Genomic DNA, 19,883 nt, shown 5'->3' on the forward strand with positions numbered 1-19,883 from the left:
GTTTCCATTCAGGGGGTATCTGTGGAAATGTTGGTGGCTTACAAGTATCTGGGCGTGTATGTTGACAAAGAAGACCAAGAACATTGAATCTGTCAACAAGAGGTGCCAGAGGTAAATGGTCTGTATTTATATAGCACTTTTCTAGTCTTGATGACCACTCAAAGTGCTTTACAGTAACACCCATTCTCTCATACAGTGTATCTATGTGCAGCACCAGGCAAATTCAGGGGTTCAGTATCTTGCCCAAGGACACTTCGGCAGTCGAAAAGGGGAAGACTGGGATCTAAGGGCTTACCTTCTGGTTTGAAGACAAACGCTCTAACCCAGACATTTTTTTTTTTTTTTTTTAAACTAACAATTTTGTAGCACTTAAATGGCACGTACTTATAGAACTTTGTAGTTTTGCTTTATTTTTGAAGAAATCGTACTTTTATGATTCTTGTTGTTCTGGGTTTGAACCCTCTGGGTTGAATGCACTTATTGTAAGTCGCTTTGGATAAAAGCATCAGCTAAATTAAATTTGACCGGGAGTGTGGTGTATAGGGCTCGAAAGGGCACATGATCTCCCTTCACTTTTTCCCTCTGCCCTGTGACCCCTTCTGTAAAATGAGAGGATCAAGGAAACGAAAAGTGGACAATGAGTGCCGAGTGTTTAACACGGAGTCGACAACAAAATACTTTTTCACTGATGTCCAATCGAAGGCTGTATGCCTGATATGCCGAGAAACTGTCGCAGTTTTCATGGAGTACAACATCAGCCGGCACTTTGCTACGAAGCATGCTAACTACGCTAGCAAGCAGTCAACGTAAGAACGGGTGGCTGCAGCTCAGAGGTTAGCGACTAATTTACAGACTCAGCAACATTTTTTTTCACATACAAACTGCAATTAAAGAGTCATCTACCAAGGCATGTTTTTTGGGGGGCATTCAAAATAGCAAAGGCTAGCAAGCCTTTCTCTCAAGGCGTTTTTTACTTGGTAAAGGCCAAACCCTTTCATGTAATGATTTTTCCATGTCATTTATATTAGTTCACAAAAACACTCCATCTATCTGTTCCTGGCCCGGCCCCTCTGTCAAATTTTGGAACCCATTGTGGCCCGCGAGTCAAAAAGTTTGCCCACCCCTGCTCTAACCCCTGCTCCAGAGCTGTCTCTACCATCTGTCGGATAATGCTGAAGTTCTGAGTCTGTGTTGGCCATTGCTATATCCTGTGTGCTGTTGTATACTGGGGCCGTAGGTTGAGGATAGCAGATGCAAACAGGCTCAATAAACTAATTGGGAAGGCAGAGGAAGTATTCCTGACTCTGATTGTGAATAACATTGATATAGAGAGAACTTTGTGGGAGAGAGCTAAACAGAGCTAAACATAGGGCTAATATTATAGGGATTCAAAAGTAAATGGACACGACCACCAGGGAAAACACAATGTACCTGCTGATGTATGTGGGTCAGAAACTTTAAACACTGATGGCAAATGATTTTACAAAATATTGTAATTGATGATTTCTTTGACTTTATGTCTGCCCTATCACTTTTGAACCCCTAAAATTTGGGCAATATGTGTTTAAAGGATAAAATGTCAAACAACCAATGGTCTTTGCTGTATATCAATACCTGTACAGTCAAGAGCACCTTACTCCTTCAAAACTACTGCAAACAAGTGGTAAGTAACTTTATATTAGGGAAGTCAATGACCTTTTTATTTCTTCATTTTAATGATAATAAAAACTGTGAACAACTAACTGGGTACTGGAAGAGCGCATACTTCTGCTAAGGATAAAACGCTATTTCACCATGTAAAATAATGTGAGAATAAAAATCCTGTGTCAACAGTTAATCCCAGTCCACCACAAAATGTATTGGGTTCTTCTTTGGGAAATGCCCCATCTCTTCACAAGATCAATTCAGTAATTTTGAGTAATCTTCAAAGTAAACAAAACATAATTTCCTCGGTTCCTAGGTAAACATTTTTGATTGTTTAAAGAGATACTAAATATGATCTTAGTTTTACTTAAAAAATATATATTGTTCCACCCAAAGCACGATCAGTAATTATGTTTTTCCAAATGGCTGCAATATTGTTATGTATAAGACTGGATTGTGAAAAAAATCAAATTGTCCATGTGGAAAATAAATATAAACTGTGTCCCAACTCAGGGCCGATTCATTTTATTTATTTATTTTAAAAAAAAAAGAGCATGCACTTTACAAGATTATTGTTGAAAGCTAGTTCACATCTGCAGTCCATTGGCTCCAAAAACAGCTGACTGAACTTTCATGCCTGAAGAAGGAAGTATCCAACAGATGGATCTTTCCTGGGCCACCATATCCCAGGATTAATTTTATGGTGGTGATGATTCCAACTAACTGTAGTTCTGAGGGCTCTGCAAACTGAGGCATCAAATACATAAATGTTTGTTTTTTTCATATTGGGTAGTCCTAATCAGACTGATGTGTGTTCAAGAGTTCATAACACGGTGAACCTTTAATGGAGATTAACATCACTTTGTGAACAAAAATAATGTTTTACAGCTGTTTCTTGTGATGATTGTGTGCAGCAATAGGGATTTTGGGGCCAGTGGGTGTCACATTACCTGCAATAAGTGACTGTTGCCGCAGTGTAGTGCTGCTCATTGAGGAGTTTCATGTTTACACAGCCAACCTCTCTGAGACTAGGCCTCACCACCACCTCCTTAAGGCCCTTATTATGTCAGGTTATTGTGCTTTGGTGGTGGAAAATGTCCGTATTGGAATAAAACAACACAGATCACACAGCTCCTTTGGACCTCCGAGGGTAGCTTGTGTTTGTGTAGCTGGCATCAAATAAGTAATAGTTTGCAAGATTGAAATGAGTGCTAATCACCAAGTATAGTGTACTTGGTGATTTATCTTAAAGAACCCTGGTTAGACAGATTAAGATTCGGATTAAGATAGCCATGTGTAGAAAAAATACATGTACACAAATAACAACAACAAATATGTAGTATTTATTAGTCCATCAAAGTATGTATCATATCCCAGTTTTAATATCATGGTGAAGGGACACACCAGGAGCAAGATAGAGCTTATACACTAATATCAACAAAACCAATAACATTTAAGATAACCCTTATTATTATGTACCTTCACATTCAAGTAAATAAGTAACTGACTTAACAGTTCTTTGTAGCGCTGTCAGAATAAAGGCAGCAGATAAGACTGGGCTGTTTATCTGTGTTATGGGCACCTCTGGTGGTGACAGACAACCAGAGCAGCTCATTCATGTGAGGCACAGTACAGAAGCAGGAACAGCAACTTTCACTGAGTAAAATAATCAAACACAAGAGTCCATGTATGGCATGTGTCCATCGTTTCATTAAATGTTGATATTCTAAATGTCCAAAGCAACATTTTATACATTTACCGAAGATTCAGTCTGATATTAGTGCGAATGTTTGGACATTTTTTGATCTCTACTAGAATTCCAAATGAACAGCATGAGTTCATATGCGTGTATAAACTGGTGGGTTTGAAACAATGCAGAGGGCAACAGGTTACATTTTTCCAAAAGCACTGTGATTGGCTCAGTCAGAAGGCTGCGGTTTAGGCAATGGATTGAAATGATTATGGGTTGTGGTTTGTGTAAGCCTTGAGATGGTTGCAAAAATCATTTTTAAGTCATTCATGACACTTGACAGGAACAGAACCTTTTTAAATGTGTATTTCTGTATGGTTTTGTTTGTCAGTATGTCAGTAAAAACTTTTCATCAGAAAAAAAACCTGATAAGGGAATCAACAAAACACAGTCCACTTCATATAATGCAATCAAAACACCAGACATTGGTAATGGCTCTCACTGAACTTGATTGGACATATTTATAACAATTCCTTCATAACATAACAGTGATGTTCTTCAGTGGGATGAGCACTGATAGAGAGAGGGTCACAGGTGATTGATTAAATTTTTTCACAAACTGGTTTGTTTAGTATCACCTCCTTCCAACTCTTCAGCCTTGTTATAGCCCCATCCATCTGCATCCTCCCTGCAACACAAGACAGTAGCAGGCAGACAGGTTAGAGTTTTACTTTTCCAAAGTTTATTTTAGAGTAATGTGGGAAAATCTGCAAGACAATAATGGATATTCAACTTATTGGGCAAGATTTTAAATGACGTGTCTACATAAGGTCTCACAGTTGACAAAAGCATATCAGAGCAAAAACCAAGTCATGAGGTGGAAGGAGCTGTCTGCTCAGACTATATGAAGGCACAAATCACGAGGCTACAAAAACATTCCTGCCACATTGAAGGTCCCAAAGAGATCAGTGGCCTCTGTGATTCTTAAATTCAAGAAGTGTGAAACAACTAGGATTCTTAGAGCCGGCCAAACCATTCAGTGGATAAGGACTTGGTAAGACAGGGGACTATGCACCTGGTGCTCACTCTGGCTAAGCTCCAGCGATGCTGTAAGAAAAACCCTCAGAAGGCCTTACACCACTGCAACTTTTTGGCTTCTTATCATCATGTCAGCACTGCATACCACCTGCGCAATACCATCCCCGAAGTGAGGCATGTTGTTAGCAGCATCACAGTGAGTGGTGTTTATAGCTGCAGGGCCAGGGACTCTCAGGGCTGAGGGAAAGCTGATTTGAGCCAAGTACGGACAACAGAGATATCCTTTATAACAGCCTGGTCATTTAGGACAGGGCTGAGGGTTCACATTCCAACACGACATGACCCTATAAGCACACAGCCAAGATAAAACAGGAGTGGCCTGGACCCAACTCTGTATGGCTGTAAACTGGGGCCTTTGCTTTTGGATGAGTTCTATTGGATTGAATGATCTTTACTAGAAGAAAGGATGTGTTTGCACTGGAAGCAAAACAAGAGTTAGCATTGGCATTACTTTCCACCTCTGGAGACAGCTCCTTTTGTTTCTGCTAGAAAACAGCTGTTAATACCAATGTTGGTACTGTATATGCAGCAACAGCAAGATTTACAAATGACTCCTTTAAGAATGATTTTTCATGTAGGAATTATTTGTAATGGAGCATGTTTACATTCATGTAGGTACTTTTATTTTAGTAAAGGATTTGACTACATCACCTGTACCAAAATACAAACTTAAAACAGGTGGAAAGCATGACATGAGCGTTGTATGCCTTTGTTGATTAATATGTGACATCAGTGAACCAGGTAAGTAAAGGATTCTCTCCCAACTGCTGTGGTCAGTTGCTTTGTTGCAGGTTAATGTTAAGGTGAGGTTTGTTGATAAGTGAGGTCTCTGACAGTTCACTGTTAATCAGAAGCTTCAGCTACATTGAGCTGTTACGTGTTGCAGAAATGTGAACCAAATATAAGTGTGAACCTATTCTGTCACTTTAATACCAGATTTAGTACAGTCACTTAAAAAGCAAACATAATTCCTTTTCTCCAACATCATCAATGAAGCTGTGTTTTATAAATTCACCTTAAAAATGCATCCACTTGTGTTATGTTATGGAAAGTCAACAATTGTGTGTGTGTGTGTGTGTGTGTGTGTGTGTGTGTGTGTGTGTGTGTGTGTGTGTGTGTGTGTGTGTGTGTGTTTGTGTGCACTGACCTGTCCTTCCTGAGTAGTCTGCGAACAATCAGGATGGTGAAAACGATGAAAAGGAAGCCAACCACAGCTGTAAGACCAATCAGCCAGGGCTGAAGAGTCACAGACTGAGATCCTGCTGCTTTCATGGCACTCCGCACATCTGAATGCACACACACACACACACACACACACACGCACACACACATACACACACACACACACACACACACACACACACAAACACACACATGTTCTGAAAGACTTATATGAACGATCTAATATTGCATTGAGTGTTGGGGCATAAACCCGCTCTTTACTTTATACTCACTGTCTTTGCTCATGGCATGTGTCCAGGCAAATGATTAAAGTTCAATCATAAAAGAGCATGGAGCGTGATGATAAGTGCTATGACTCGTTTTAAAGCTGATTTGTGATACAATAAAGTGGAAACTGATTAGTGTACCATTTAGTTGATAGTCAATGACAATGATAAGTGCACTGCCATATCTGGTTTTTGCATTGGATTGTGTGAATCTGCTTGTTTGTGATGACATTTTTTTTTAGTGAGCCATTATAAAGACAAGCAATAGTCAGGTTGTGATGAACAGGTGAGTTCTTCATCTTGGGTAAGAAATTTGCTCTTTATGTACAGGATCAGTGCAAATGTTAAGTAGAGAGCTGTGGTTTTTCATAAGGTTACAAGAGTGCATTAAGTCAACATATTCAGCAGAAACATTGCTTCATTCAACAAAACTTGTAATTTACTAGACAATATTGAAAGTTATGATATAGAATTACATCATTTTGAGAACGTCTTTGTTTTTTGTTTGTTTGCTGTAATGGGAATCACAATGGAACCTATATAAACTTGTGATTCCCTATCAATACATTAGGAGAAAGGAGAGAAAAAAAGTTTTTACCTTTTTTAGCCGAGCAGCCGGTGACAGACAGCAGCACAAACAGCCCAAGGAAATACACATCCATCCTGAATACAACACACGAAGCTGACTCAACATAGTACAGCAGGACTGGACCTACGAACACACACAGGCACGCCTTACTCTACCTGCGGGCAAAGTTCACAGTCCAGATGGAGGTTGTTGCACAACAGTGTGTGTGTGTGTGTGTGTGTGTGTGTGTGTGTGTGTGTGTGTGTGTGTGTGTGTGTGTGTGTGTGTGTGTGTGTGTGTGTGTGTGTGTGTGTGTGTCTGATGTGGACTCATCAGCAGGTTTCAGTAAGTTCCTGTGTAGTAGCCTACATGCTAAATACCCATGAGCGACTGAGATTGCATAAATGATAATATAATAATCCATCCCAGACTGTGTTAATTCACCACACAGAACTTCATTTCACATGAAGTCTGGATAATTGTATTGCTATGACTGTATTAATAGGTCAAGTAGTTCATGTTATTTAAGTACAACACAAACTGCAATATTAAATTACATAACTCTAGATTTGACTTTGAGCACTAGATTCTACTTTTGGCCACTCAACCTCAACTGTCGATGTTTTTGAATGATGTTGTCGGATGTTTGGTTTGTTTTGCACCTTAATTTGTGTCTTATGTTGTATCTCTGATGAACAGGTACTTTGTATGTGTTGCTGCCTGACTTGGCCAGGACTCCCTTGAAAAAGAGATTTCAACAGGACATATTCCTGATAAATAAAGGTTAAATAAATCAAAAACATTTAGGACCATCTTTTCAGCTTGTGCTTCAGTGGTAAATAATAAATATTACACAACAATAAAATCCATGATTTCCGTTTAAAGCAAATTCGAAAAAAACTCGTTTTTCATATTGTATAAACGCTTGAAAAACGACAGACACAAGACCTCGAAGTTAAAGTTAATATTTCAAAAATAAAAGCCATGAGATAGATAGACAAATACATAGTAATACATAGCCACCAAAATCAATTTTCATCAATTTGTGAATGCATGACAGTGTGTTAATGGGCTTTAAAGATACTTCTGCGCTGGTTTAAGTCTTTTTATATAAAGTCGGGTTTAAGTCAATAATTGTGAGGCTTTTATTATGAAGGCCTGTTGGCGGAACTGCAACATCGTGTTATCTGTGGCGGCAGGAAGTTGATCGGTTTGGGTGTGGAGGTAAACGCACTGGTCAGTTTTTCACCGAACACGTTCCCGACGATGTCTCGACCCAGAAGAGCGGACAAGGTGGACTCTCTGGTGGGCTTCAGGCAGGACGAGCCGGAGCCCAGCGTCCCCTACGGTCTGCTGAAGGCAGCGAGGGCGAGTGGTCAGCTCAACCTGTGCGGCCGAGGGCTCACTGAAGGTACACATACCCACTTGAACACCCATATACATCCTTACTTACTTACCTACCTACACTGCCACCTACCCACCTACCTCCTTACTTACCTACCTACACTGCCACCTACCCACCTACCTCCTTACTTACCTACCTACACTGCCACCTACCCACCTACCTCTTTACTTACCTACCTACCCTGTCACCTACTCACTTACCTCCTTACTTACTTACCTACCTACCGTGCCACTTACCTCCTTACTTACCTACCTACCTACCCTGTCACCTACTCACTTACCTCCTTACTTACTAACCTACCTACCCTGCCACCTTCCTCCTTACTTACTTACCTACCTCCTTACTAACTTACCTACCCACCCGTGTTATCAGCTCCCACTGCTGCAGCAGCTGCCTCAGCTTCTTACTGTGTGAGATGGATTCAAATGTCTAGTTTTTCGCTGCGTGAAAATGTATTAAAAAATACTAAGTTAACAAAATACGTTCATTCATTATTGTACACTGGTGTTAACTGTATGAGGCTGTTTAAGGCATGAACTTCTACAATACACTGCCACTTTTCATAGTGGGCTGCATAATATGTGCAGAGCTTTGTATAGACAGTCTATGATGCAGAGTGGAGTTAGAAAACGTTGTTTTCACTCTACCTGGTTCATCTGCAATGAAGGTTTTATAGTTTAATGTTTTTTTTAAAATGAAATACAATTCGTTTTATTATTGTTCACGTGTTTGTAAGTTTGAATGATTGACTCAACTGGATATGGAGTAGTTCACACAATCTTAAGTCCCAAGTTCACAGCTTTTCAAAATATAAGCTCTGTAATTCAGCCCGACAAAAAAGGTGTGCAGCTTTGCTCATGAAAACAGTAAGCAGTAAGATAAATGTTACCATAGGTGACTTAAGACCATGTGATCTGATGTATGGCTGTATGTTGAGACTTTTATAAGTTTTGTTATAAGACGTCCATAGATCTGACAGGCTTGATCGTTATAAGTCTAAGAATTCACTGGATGTTCCCCCCGTACATCAGCCTATGTTAGACACTATAGTAGACACATGTAGGTAGTAAATCAAATAGAGTCTATGTAACATATCTTCTTATATATGACTTACAAAGACTGAGTTGAAAGTGCCTCTTGTGTATAGTGGATCCATTTAAGTAAGAAAGTAAAGTCTGCTGTTCTATGAGGGATAAACGATGAATTATAAGTGTAAGCCTCTGGATGTTTGATGACATTACCATCTGCTGATCAATGCTGCATGGATTTCCTGCATTCTGCCAAGCGTCTGTCCAGAGTTGTGAATAGGGGCAGTGTCATCCTGACTGACCAGTGCTAGTTTGCACCCATGGATCTCCTGGTCCTTTGAAAAGGGCCTTGTAGTCCACTTGATCACTAGATATTTATAGCTGTCAGTAGAGAATCAAATATTAAATGAAGAAAGCAATTCACTGATCCTGCAGGAATAAATACTTGAAGTGTGTGCGTGCACTTGTCTCAGTCCCTCAGAACGTGTACCGTCTAAACATTGACACACCAGAGGAGGCGCAGCAGAACGTCGGTTTCGGAGCATCAGACCGCTGGTGGGAACAGACTGACCTCACCAAACTTCTGCTCTCATCCAATCAGCTCACACAGCTATCAGATGACATTCGACTACTACCTGGACTCACTACACTGGATGTGAGTATCATCAACTCAGTCACCTAAGAAATCAACCATTAACAAATGAGTTTTAAATCTCCTATTTTGAGATGTATTACAATTAACATTTCTTACATTTCATTACGTGCTGCAGACATTCTAAGTGCTGAATGTGGTTTATTTTGAAATAGTGAAGGAACCAAAGCATCACTAAGCTTCCATGAAGACCATCAATGAAACTCAGAAATTACTACTGTAATAATGTTAATCTAGGATGAAATAAGCCAGAGCTCAATCTCATCATCTAACTCTTTAACCTTCTCACACTGCAACTTAGCTACTGAATACATTTTAACTTCAGCTGATCTTAAAACATTCATTCACTCTGGCAGCTCCATGACAACCAGCTGAACAATTTACCGAGCGCTCTTGGAGAACTGCAGGAGCTGCAGCAGCTGAGACTCAGGTACAGACACAGACCGTGCAGACTGAGAATGATGTGATTTTTGTATTAATGATACAATGAATAAGCAAAGCCCTGCCCAGTGACAGGACGTCCAAGGTTGTGCTGCTGCGTCAAGGTGCTCGGATGACCTACTGTTTATATGTGTTTATGGATGGGTTGACAATAAATTTAGGACTACCTTGAAATATGTCAAAGAATGTCAAAAGAGTCCGTTCATTGTAGTGTTTTATATGAACGAAATAAAATCTAATGTTACCTGCTACTTGATTGTAAAGTAGAAAGTACAGATGTATGCCGATATGTCGTAGAGTAAAAGTGGAAAGTACCCGAAAACACAATTACTTAAGAAAAGTAAAAATACATGATAAATGTAGTTAAGTACAGTAACTTAGTAAATGTACTTCATTACCTGCCTCTTCTGCAATTTAACAATATTTCTATGAAAAATAAATCTTGTAGCAGCCCTGGCGTTTTGTTTTGGCACCACAGGGTGCTGCAGCACCTACTTTGACTTAATTGAGATAAGTCCAGAAGTCTCTGATAGCAGAGAGGGACAAACCACAGAGAGAAACATGACGGTAGAATATATTCATAAGTTTAATATAAACTGAAAGCTCATATGTGTTTGTTTCCCTGTGTGTCCAGTCATAACCAGCTGACAGCAGTGCTGGTTGAGGTGTGTACTCTGAAGAACCTCCGTAGCCTCACATTGCAGGAGAACCTGCTGGAGAACCTTCCAGAGGAACTGGGGCAACTGGAGAACCTGACTGAGCTGGTAAGCTGTTTGTAGGATATTACAGCAGACTCTTCCTTCCACTGTGTTGTGTGAGTACCTGATTGGGATGTGCTGTTTGTTGGGATTGGTTGCAGGACCTCTCCAACAACCATCTGAAGGAGCTGCCGTCCAGCCTGGGTCGTCTCACATCCCTGCAGAAACTGAACCTGTGTAACAACAAGCTCAGCTGTCTGCCCCACAGTCTGGCCAGGCTCTCAAGTAAGCTAACCCTAACCCGCAAACTTTATTTCTGCTTGTATTTTAATACATGAATGAACACTTTCAGCGTGTGCGCCTCTTAAACCATGTGCAGAATTATTTGGTTATTCCAGGTCCAGTTATACCGTAGCATTTGATATTTAACCAACATTACTAAGAGCAGAAGCAGCAGTTGGCTTGTATCGTGCTGGAATTTTCCTGTTTCCTCTCTCCTCTCTCGTGCTGATCTGCTCTCACTTTAACTAATAAACAGCAACATTTATCACAAGCTATTAGGACCTGATCAGTAAATGAAGTAACTTAGTGTTGGTTTGATTCACTCCAGAGTTTATGAGGCTGCATTTAAACCTCATTAAAAATGAGTTGTCAACTTTTTGTGCAGCCAGGACTCAGTGTTAAAGTGGATGATCCAGATTCATGATCCTACACCATCAATGAATAACTAAATACATAGAGAGACGTTCAACGTCATATCTGCTGACTGCGCTCCATTTGCCTGGATGTCTCTTCTGCTACATAACAAGCAGTGTGCTGAACACAGTGGAGGGTGTGGTGGAAAGCCTGCTGCCATACCCTCCTCCAGGCTGCACCTCACTGTCCCCCTGATGCCCCCCCAATGAATTCAGTGACTTTAACGTGTCGTCAAAGACTCAGCAAGAACGATGACAAAAGTGTCTGTGTAAAGAATACATAGAGTCTACCTGCTTTTACATCATACAATTTCCAAGAGAGGGCCACCTGAAGCCCACAAACTTGTGCGATTTATGCATTGAAAGTTTTTTTTAAATCCTGTCCAGAATGTGTCTGTATAACTTAGTTCTGACTTCATTTGACAGGTTTAAAACTGTTGGACTGCAGCAAAAACCAGCTGACTGACATCCCTGCCAGCCTATCAGAAATGCTCGCCCTGGAGCAGCTCTACCTCCGACACAACAAGCTCTGCTTCTTACCAAAGCTCCCTGCACCTGCGCTCAAGGTAACTCTAGCAACATCAGAGTTCCTTTCAGAGTATCAGTCATTTGTGGTGTGAATAATGCTGACAGTGGTACACTGTTGGCTTTATTTGCTGAGCTTTTGTGTTGTTTCTTACACACTCTGCTCTTGGAGACACATGCACTCTCTGAGCACTTTATTAGGAATGTCTGTGAGTCTGCTTACCCATGCCGTTATCCAGTCATTCAACCAAGCTCGAGCGATGAAAATTATAATTTAAAAAAAGCAGATACAGATCATTACCTTCAGTTAAAGTTCACATTAAACATTGGAATAGAAACTTTGAGTATTAAGTGACTTTGGCCTTGGGATCAGGTTTGATAATAAAATATGAAAGTGTAGAAGCAATACAATCATCACAATATACAGGTACATAGGGATTAAAACCTAAAACACAAACAGACTTCTGTTCCAGTGCTTCAACAAAGAAAATTAGCACAATGTGTCACTCAGTGTTGTCTCTGAAGCTTTTTCAGTTTTGCATGACTGTAACTCCACCTAAGTGTTGTGTATAATCTGGAGCCCAGTAGGCACTAATCAGTGCTATTTAAATATCCTCTGTACACATTAAATGTCATGCTGAACACACTCTAAGCCGTACATCAGATGGTAAATAAGACTATTCGGCCAGCCTTACACTCTCTTAACTTCTTAAAAAGACCATCCAGGAATTGAAGAGAATTGGTGACAATACTCCAACTTCAAATATTGGGAGACCCATTCCTCTTGTGTGGTTACCATGATTAACTCGGTAAACACATTGGAGTCATCCAGGAAATACAAATAACGTTTTCGAGTTTTTACTCGAAAGACTGAATAAAAAACACCTGTTCAATGTTAACGAGAGAGGTCAGAGGAGAATGGTCTGACTTGAGCTGACAGAAAGGCTTCAATAACTCAGATATTTACTTTTAACAACTGTGAGGAGCAGAGAAGCTTCTCACAGAGAACAACACATCCAAAAATCCAGTGGATGGTTCTACAAGAGCAGAGAGCACTTCAGGTTCCACTCCTGGCAGCCCAGAGCAGAAATGTGAGGCTGCAGTTACACAGACTCACCATTGGACAGATGATGACTATAAATGTAGCCTAGACTGATAAATCTGTTTTCTGCTGATGATTGAGTCAGAATCTGACATCAACAGCAGGAATCCATTGAGCCAGCCTGCCTTTTGTCAACAGTCCAGAATGTGGCTGAGCGGTAGCATGGTCGGCTCCAACCAGAAGGTCAGCGGTTCGATCATCCCTCTTCCTCATCTGCATGTTGAAGTGTCTTCGGGCAAGATGCTGAAGTCCCCTTAATGACATGCAATGTTACTGCTGCTCCTGGTGGTGTGATGTTGTGGGGAAAGATTTATTGTCACACTTTGAGCCTTAAACCAATTAATCATGGTTTAATGTCTGTGTCAAATTGCTGACCATGTTCAAGGCCACATTTAAACCTTTTCTAAAGGATACTTCCATCAGGATAAGGCTCCTAACTGAAAGTCGTCTCAAATTTGTTTCATGAACAACATGACACATTTGTTTCATGTTGGGATTGAACTATGGTGTTCCGAATAAAGTGCTCAGATAGCAGCTGTGCTATTGATTACACAGGTAAACCAATATGTGAGTGCTGAGTTTGAGGTCAACAGTGCGAACTTTACAGTGATTCTAACAGAATTTTGTTTGTTCATTTGATGCAGTGTTGGAGTGATAACACTAGAGATAATATCTTATAAATTAAGTCACCTTTCAAATATGATTCAAATTCGTATTTCTGCTGATTTAAGAGTTAATTTTTCAATTTGCTTGTGTGTATGTGTAGGAGTTGTATGTTGGGAACAATCAGATCGAGCATTTGGAGACAGATCAGCTGGCCTGCCTGGCAGCCATCTCTCTTCTGGAGCTCCGAGACAACAAGATCAAAACCCTCCCTGAACAGATCACCTTACTGAGCACGCTCACACGCCTTGACCTCACCAACAATGATCTCATCACGTAAGTCACAGACATTTCTGACCCCCTGTGGCTGTTATCTGTTAAACTGAAAACTCCAATGAGAACCGAATATAACCACTAGTCTTTGCTCCATTCACACTTTGATTACTCAGACCTCAGACAGATTTCACCAGGTGGTTTGTTGGTGTCCACAAGATCTCCACGGTCATTTCAAGTTTTCTATTTCTGGATGTTGTTACATGTTGCATGCACACTGTTGCTCAATTTGCTCATGACATGTCACAAATGTGTTTTTTGATCAGTTTTTAATCAAATATAGCTTGTCCAGAACAATCTTGTTCAGATCTGTAAATAGAGTCTAGTTCGTTTAAGCACTGTTGAATCCAGCCTAGACTTGACAGATTTGGTGTCTGTCTCTGTCAGTCTTCCAGCGTCACTCAGCCTACTGCCCAATCTGAAGGTGTTACTGTTGGAAGGAAACCCCCTGCGAGGAATCAGGAGAGACCTACTCGCTGTAGGTGACACACTGAGGACACTAACACTGAGCATCCACGCTCAATTGACAAATCTCAAGACAATTTACTGTGTCACACAATAACATCAATGTTGAATCATTAGAGTGTGTCGTACTAACTAGAATGTCAGTGGATCAATCCCTGGTACCTTGGGCAAGATACTGAACCTTAGGTGGCTGTGCTTGCCTGGCTGTGCTGCAGTGTGTGATAGAAAAGCCACATCACAAAGTATGTGCATTGTACTGTAAGCACTTTGATGGAGCTTTAGGAAAGCTCCTTATAAATACAGTCCATTTACCATTTAACATAACTCTACAGTTACAATTTGTCGTAGTTTTTAGTCGAGGAGTAGGACAGAACATGTCCCACCTTGTACAGATACTCAATCATGATTTGTAAATATGGTTTAAATGTCTGAAATGTAAATAAATGTTATTTGATTGATGAGATTTTATTTGAAATCAGCTGGGAATGTTTAGTTTGGCCTCAAACCTCCATGTGGATTTTCTGTTCTCACAGAAAGGAACCAATGAGCTTCTGAAATATTTAAGAGGAAGAATTAAAGGTAAAATTCCTTTTTTGTGCTGACTGGAAACAGTTTTGTCCACTTAACTGTATAATTCTAAAAAGGCAATTCTCCAAATGCATCTTAATGTGTGTCAGAGATTTAGGTTTCACTCAGTTCACTGTGGAAAGTCAGCTTTAAACTTTCTCGGGTCATTAAGACTCCATCAGCTAACCTGCTATTACACATTTCTTAAAGACTACAAGTAAATTTCAATAATATAACATTTCTCAGTCAGGCATGTGTGTGTGTGTGTGTTTGCAGATGAGCCCGAGAAACCAGATGACGGACAAACTGCTATGACGTTACCCAGCCAGGCTAGCGTCAATGTACATAGCATCAAAACTCTCAAGGTATTGGCATACAGGTAAGTGATAGACATCAACACACAATTGTTTTATTTTACCTATTGTTTTATTGGAAATTCATAGTTATAGTCAGACATATTGATTGCGGCTGTGAAACAACTTTCATATTTGATATTCATATTTGATTCAGTATTTATATCAAGATTTTGCTGGTTTAAGAGACTAACTGATGATAGTTACTCTTACTGTGCAGGTCAGAGGGAGTGGAGTTTAACGGTTTGTGTGTGTGTGTTCAGTGAGAAGCAGGCAGCTGAAATTCCAGATGAGCTATTTGATACTGCAGCAGAACAAGGGGTTTCCACTGTTAACTTCAGCAAGAACCAGCTGACCTCCATACCTCCCAGGTACGTACACAAAATTATACAACCACACACGTAATTGCACATGGCGACATAATCCCTTTCATATGATGAAGATCACAGAGCTCGCTCGAGTTGAGCCAGGCCTCCCCCAACAATCGCTGCAACAACGGTTTAGAATTCTCTCTGACTTGACGGCTCCAGACAGATCTACAGGTTTACATGACATTTCATACAAACCTGTGATGTTTCATTTTCATATTTTGTACTATGACGGTTTATTTTTTCTTGTTGATGAAAAAAATTACAGATAGTTGATTGATTGATAGATAGATGGTTCTCATAATAATCTATGATAGCTGTAGTCTTCTATATGAGTATGACCATCGACTACATCTAAAGATGGACCACATGACAGCGCCCAAAGGTATGGCCAAAGCATCTTGATCATGCGCGCAACATAGCAGTGTTAATTTTTGGATAGTGAGTGGAAGTGGAGACGAGTCATCCATCTTCATATGCAGTCTATGAGTATCACTCACAGTTTCTAATACAATCGGTAGACTATTGATTCATGTTTTAAATTTCTTCAGTTTGAGAGGGCCAGGTCCAGCTACCAAGTTCTCAGCAGCCATTTCTTAGAGAGTTGAAAACTGATACGATGGCAGCCTTACATGAAAACTGCGGTTCATCTCAGGTTTGCTGTAAAATCATGTACTAATGACCCTGTGTGTGTGTCTGCGTGTGTGTGTGTGTGCAGGCTGGTGGAATTGCACTCGTCACTCTCAGATATGAATCTGGGTTTCAACAGACTGACCTGCTGTCCTCCTGACATCTGCAAGTTACTGCAGCTGACACACATCGACCTCAGGTATATAGATATCTAGATGTATAGATATAAATAATTAGCTATGATTCCTAAGCTGCAGAAATTGAATTTAGACTCGATGTGTTACAGTTTAACCATTGACATTATTATAAATATCTGAATATATTATATAATATGAGCAGTGGAAGTGACATGATTGTCATTAATTAATCTGCAGAGGTAAAACATTTGGATGCAAAATAAGTTGTAAATTCTATCACTTGATATCCTTACTTTTCTGCCACAGCATCAAAAGAAAGTTTCATTTAGGCGAATTACTCTCATCTAGCACTTTATTAGGAACATCTGTTCACCTCTTGAAGCCGTTTTCAGACATGAACTATGGAGGATGTCTGGAGCATTGGGACTTTTAAGGAGTTTGCCTTTCACAAGGCAACTGCCATTATCACCTATAGCCCTCTTGACATCTTCGTCTGTGTCATCTTTTGCGACTGTGCAGTGTTAGACACGTCAACCCGCTCCCATTCACTCACATGAATCCGGCGGAGGATCTCCTGCTTTGTCCTCACATCGGCTCCTTCTGTCATTTTGTGTCAGACTTGTTATTAGGGGGCTGGTAGGAGAAACTCAGCAGAAAGTCCAGCGGCGCTTACTCTCCGGAGTTTAGTACATGTCTGAAAGCAGCTTTATTCATACACACACTGACACTGGACAGTTGAAGACTGAAAGACTTAGCCTGGTCTGCTGAATTTGAATTCATACTGAAGCTGCAGATGATAGAATCATAATGTGTCATCAACAATTCCCATTAACCTTTTAGAGCTAACTCTTGCTCATTTAGTCATTTTGCTCTCGATTAATGAGCATTGTCCCTGTCAAATACACCAATAAATGAAATGAAACGACATCAATCCATGGAGCCGACCTGCCTAGTGTCAACAGTCCAGACTTCTGCCTCTGCCGATGGTGTTATGATGAGTATTGTTGTCAACCCTGTACCTCTTTTTATAGCCAAAGTTTAACATCTTCTTCACTTCAAGCAGGATAATGCTCCTTGTCACAAATCAAAGGTCTCGAATTAGCTTCTTGAACATGACGGTGACTTCAGCTAACTCCTCAATCAGCTTTGAAATGTGGTCGATCAGGAGATCGGCAGCTTGAATGTACAGCTGACAAATCTGCAGAGATGACATGATGCCAAAAAAGAACTGAGGCTGCTTCACAGCAAGGGAGGAACAGCTCAGTTTTAGTTTGGATTTCCTATTAAAGTACTAAGTGTGTATGATTAAATGTCTCCAAGTGATGACTTAAACAGATAGAGGAAGCCAACGATTTCAGATAGTATTGCTGAAGGTATTTATAGACTGTATAGGAATAGGACTTGTATAGATCACCCTGAAATGCTGCACCCTCCATTTATCACCTGTCTCTTTTGCTTTCAGGAACAATCAGCTCAGTGATTTAGCACCTGATATGAAGAACTTAACTAAACTACGCTCCATTATCCTCAATTACAACAGGTAACTCACTGTTTCACGACCAGTTCAACTGAAATTCATGTAACAACAAACATACACGTCAGCCCCTTCGGCTTCTTTTTATCTGAAGTGTTTGAAGAAGCAAAAAGCATCATCATCTCTGACATCATCTCAGTTAGTTATCTTTCTTTATTTATCCATCCAAATTCTTGTTATATCTGTCATGCTGTTTTATCAGGCCCTTGGCTGATTTGCATCTGTATTTAGGTAGTTTCTCTTTGATAAAATACTGGAGGATGATTAAGAGACACAGAATAATTCCCACTGCTCACAATGTTTCAAACAACTGCTCATTGTGGGAATGATGATAATATTCTATGGTCTTGACCTCGCTCTGTAAAGTGCCTTGAGATAATGCTGCTGTATGAATACATTTGAAGGGATGAGGAAGAGACACTGATGGAGGAAGTTGTATTCACTAAATGAAACATCCTTGCTTACTACAGCATGCGACAAGTAGTCTGCAAATGCTCCTCACACAGACAAATTAAGCCACAAACAACTGTTACCTGCAGACTGCTGCCACAATAATGCATCATGTACTGCGTCAAGGTGTCTAACAGTGTGACTGATATATAATATACTTCAAATGAAAAGAAAAACAAAACATGAGAGGGTCATATAAACAAATACTCTGCTTAGAATTGGAGGTGGTACCTTAAATTTCCTTTACGAGCCAATGGTGAGTTGGAATGGAACAAAAAAGAAAGGGGAATTAATGTTACTTATTAAGCATTCATAATAACTATAAAGCAGTAGTACATTCTGTTATATGTGTTTCTGTGTTGTACTTTGTAATAATATTTAAAGTAGAATCAGGCTGTTTCCACAGCATTATTCCATCTTATGGTATCATCCAGTTTGTCATAGTCTTTGTACTGATCACAGGTTCAAGTCCTTCCCTGAAGTCCTCTATCAGATTGCATCCTTGGAGACAGTGTTGCTTGGTAACAACCAGGTGGGTGGGGTGGACCCTAGTCGCCTGATGAAGTTGGTTAATCTGTCAACACTGGATCTGTCAAACAATGACCTGCTTAACATCCCCCCTGAGCTGGGCCTCTGCTCCAGCCTCAGGTAGGAGCAAAGCTGAGCACACTGTCCTGTAGCCTCTTTTAACACGTGTCTGAACGTGATCACTGCAGCCCCACCAGATGCTATCCTGTGGTTTTCAGACGGGGGAAAATGACACTGGGGCTGCTCAGTATTTTTCCTGTGTGTTGTCCACTGGGAATCAATTAACGATAATGAGATGTAACTGACCCTAGTGTTCATTTCTCTTTGTTTCTCAAACTGCATATTGTATATTTTCTTCAATTTCCTCTCAGAAAACCACAAAAAGTTAGAATTAAGTCTTAATGAAATGAGACCTTGTTTCATAATTGTCACATAGATGATGAGTGGAAGTTTGTGTTGTTCCTCAGGTGTCTCAGTCTGGAGGGGAATCCTTTCCGCACACCCAGAGCAGGCATCGTGGCCAAAGGCACGGACGCAGTGTTGGAGTATCTCTGCAGCCGCATACCTACGTGAGCCCTGAGCTCAGACCGCTCCACCACCCACATCAACACAGACAATTGGACTTGAAGATTCTCTCCTTTGTCAATGAATTTCAATCAGTTTCGATTTTTAATTGTTTCAACCAACAATCTGAATGCTCTTTATGTAATTCAGTCCAAAAACGTAAACATGACCAAAGGCACTTCTCTAATAAAATTGTTGCTAAGAATTATGAGTGGTGGGAATTTTTTAACAGCGTAGTAGCAACATTTGATAGACCAGTGGCAGCGTTTTAAGAGGCACAGGGCCATTCAAATAGAACAGCAGCTGTAAGCTTCTAGAATGTTTTACTCATCTAATTAACAGTCAGCTAATTGTTGC

At 40.3% G+C, this 19,883-nt stretch overlaps 2 protein-coding genes across 2 annotated transcripts; one reads left to right on the plus strand and one right to left on the minus strand.

The window, feature by feature from the left end:
* Nucleotides 1–2,964: 2,964 nt before the first annotated feature.
* Nucleotides 2,965–6,614, minus strand: smim24 (small integral membrane protein 24). Its single transcript, XM_061077855.1, has 3 exons — nt 6,479–6,614; nt 5,580–5,718; nt 2,965–4,022 (listed from the first exon to the last, which is right to left on the minus strand). The coding sequence occupies exons 1-3, from the start codon at nt 6,540–6,542 to the stop codon at nt 3,947–3,949; spliced, it is 279 nt and encodes a 92-aa protein (XP_060933838.1). The 5' UTR covers nt 6,543–6,614; the 3' UTR covers nt 2,965–3,946.
* Nucleotides 6,615–7,652: 1,038 nt separating this feature from the next.
* Nucleotides 7,653–19,610, plus strand: lrrc40 (leucine rich repeat containing 40). The gene is made up of 15 exons (XM_061077825.1): nt 7,653–7,859; nt 9,355–9,536; nt 9,890–9,963; nt 10,609–10,738; nt 10,834–10,957; nt 11,794–11,933; nt 13,761–13,933; nt 14,318–14,408; nt 14,929–14,974; nt 15,239–15,341; nt 15,579–15,686; nt 16,402–16,512; nt 17,913–17,990; nt 18,897–19,082; nt 19,430–19,610. Exons 1-15 carry the CDS (start codon nt 7,715–7,717, stop codon nt 19,533–19,535), a joined length of 1,797 nt encoding a protein of 598 aa, XP_060933808.1. The 5' UTR covers nt 7,653–7,714; the 3' UTR covers nt 19,536–19,610.
* Nucleotides 19,611–19,883: the final 273 nt, after the last annotated feature.

This window comes from Limanda limanda, chromosome 9 (assembly GCF_963576545.1).
Source record: "Limanda limanda chromosome 9, fLimLim1.1, whole genome shotgun sequence".
NCBI lineage: Eukaryota > Metazoa > Chordata > Actinopteri > Pleuronectiformes > Pleuronectidae > Limanda > Limanda limanda.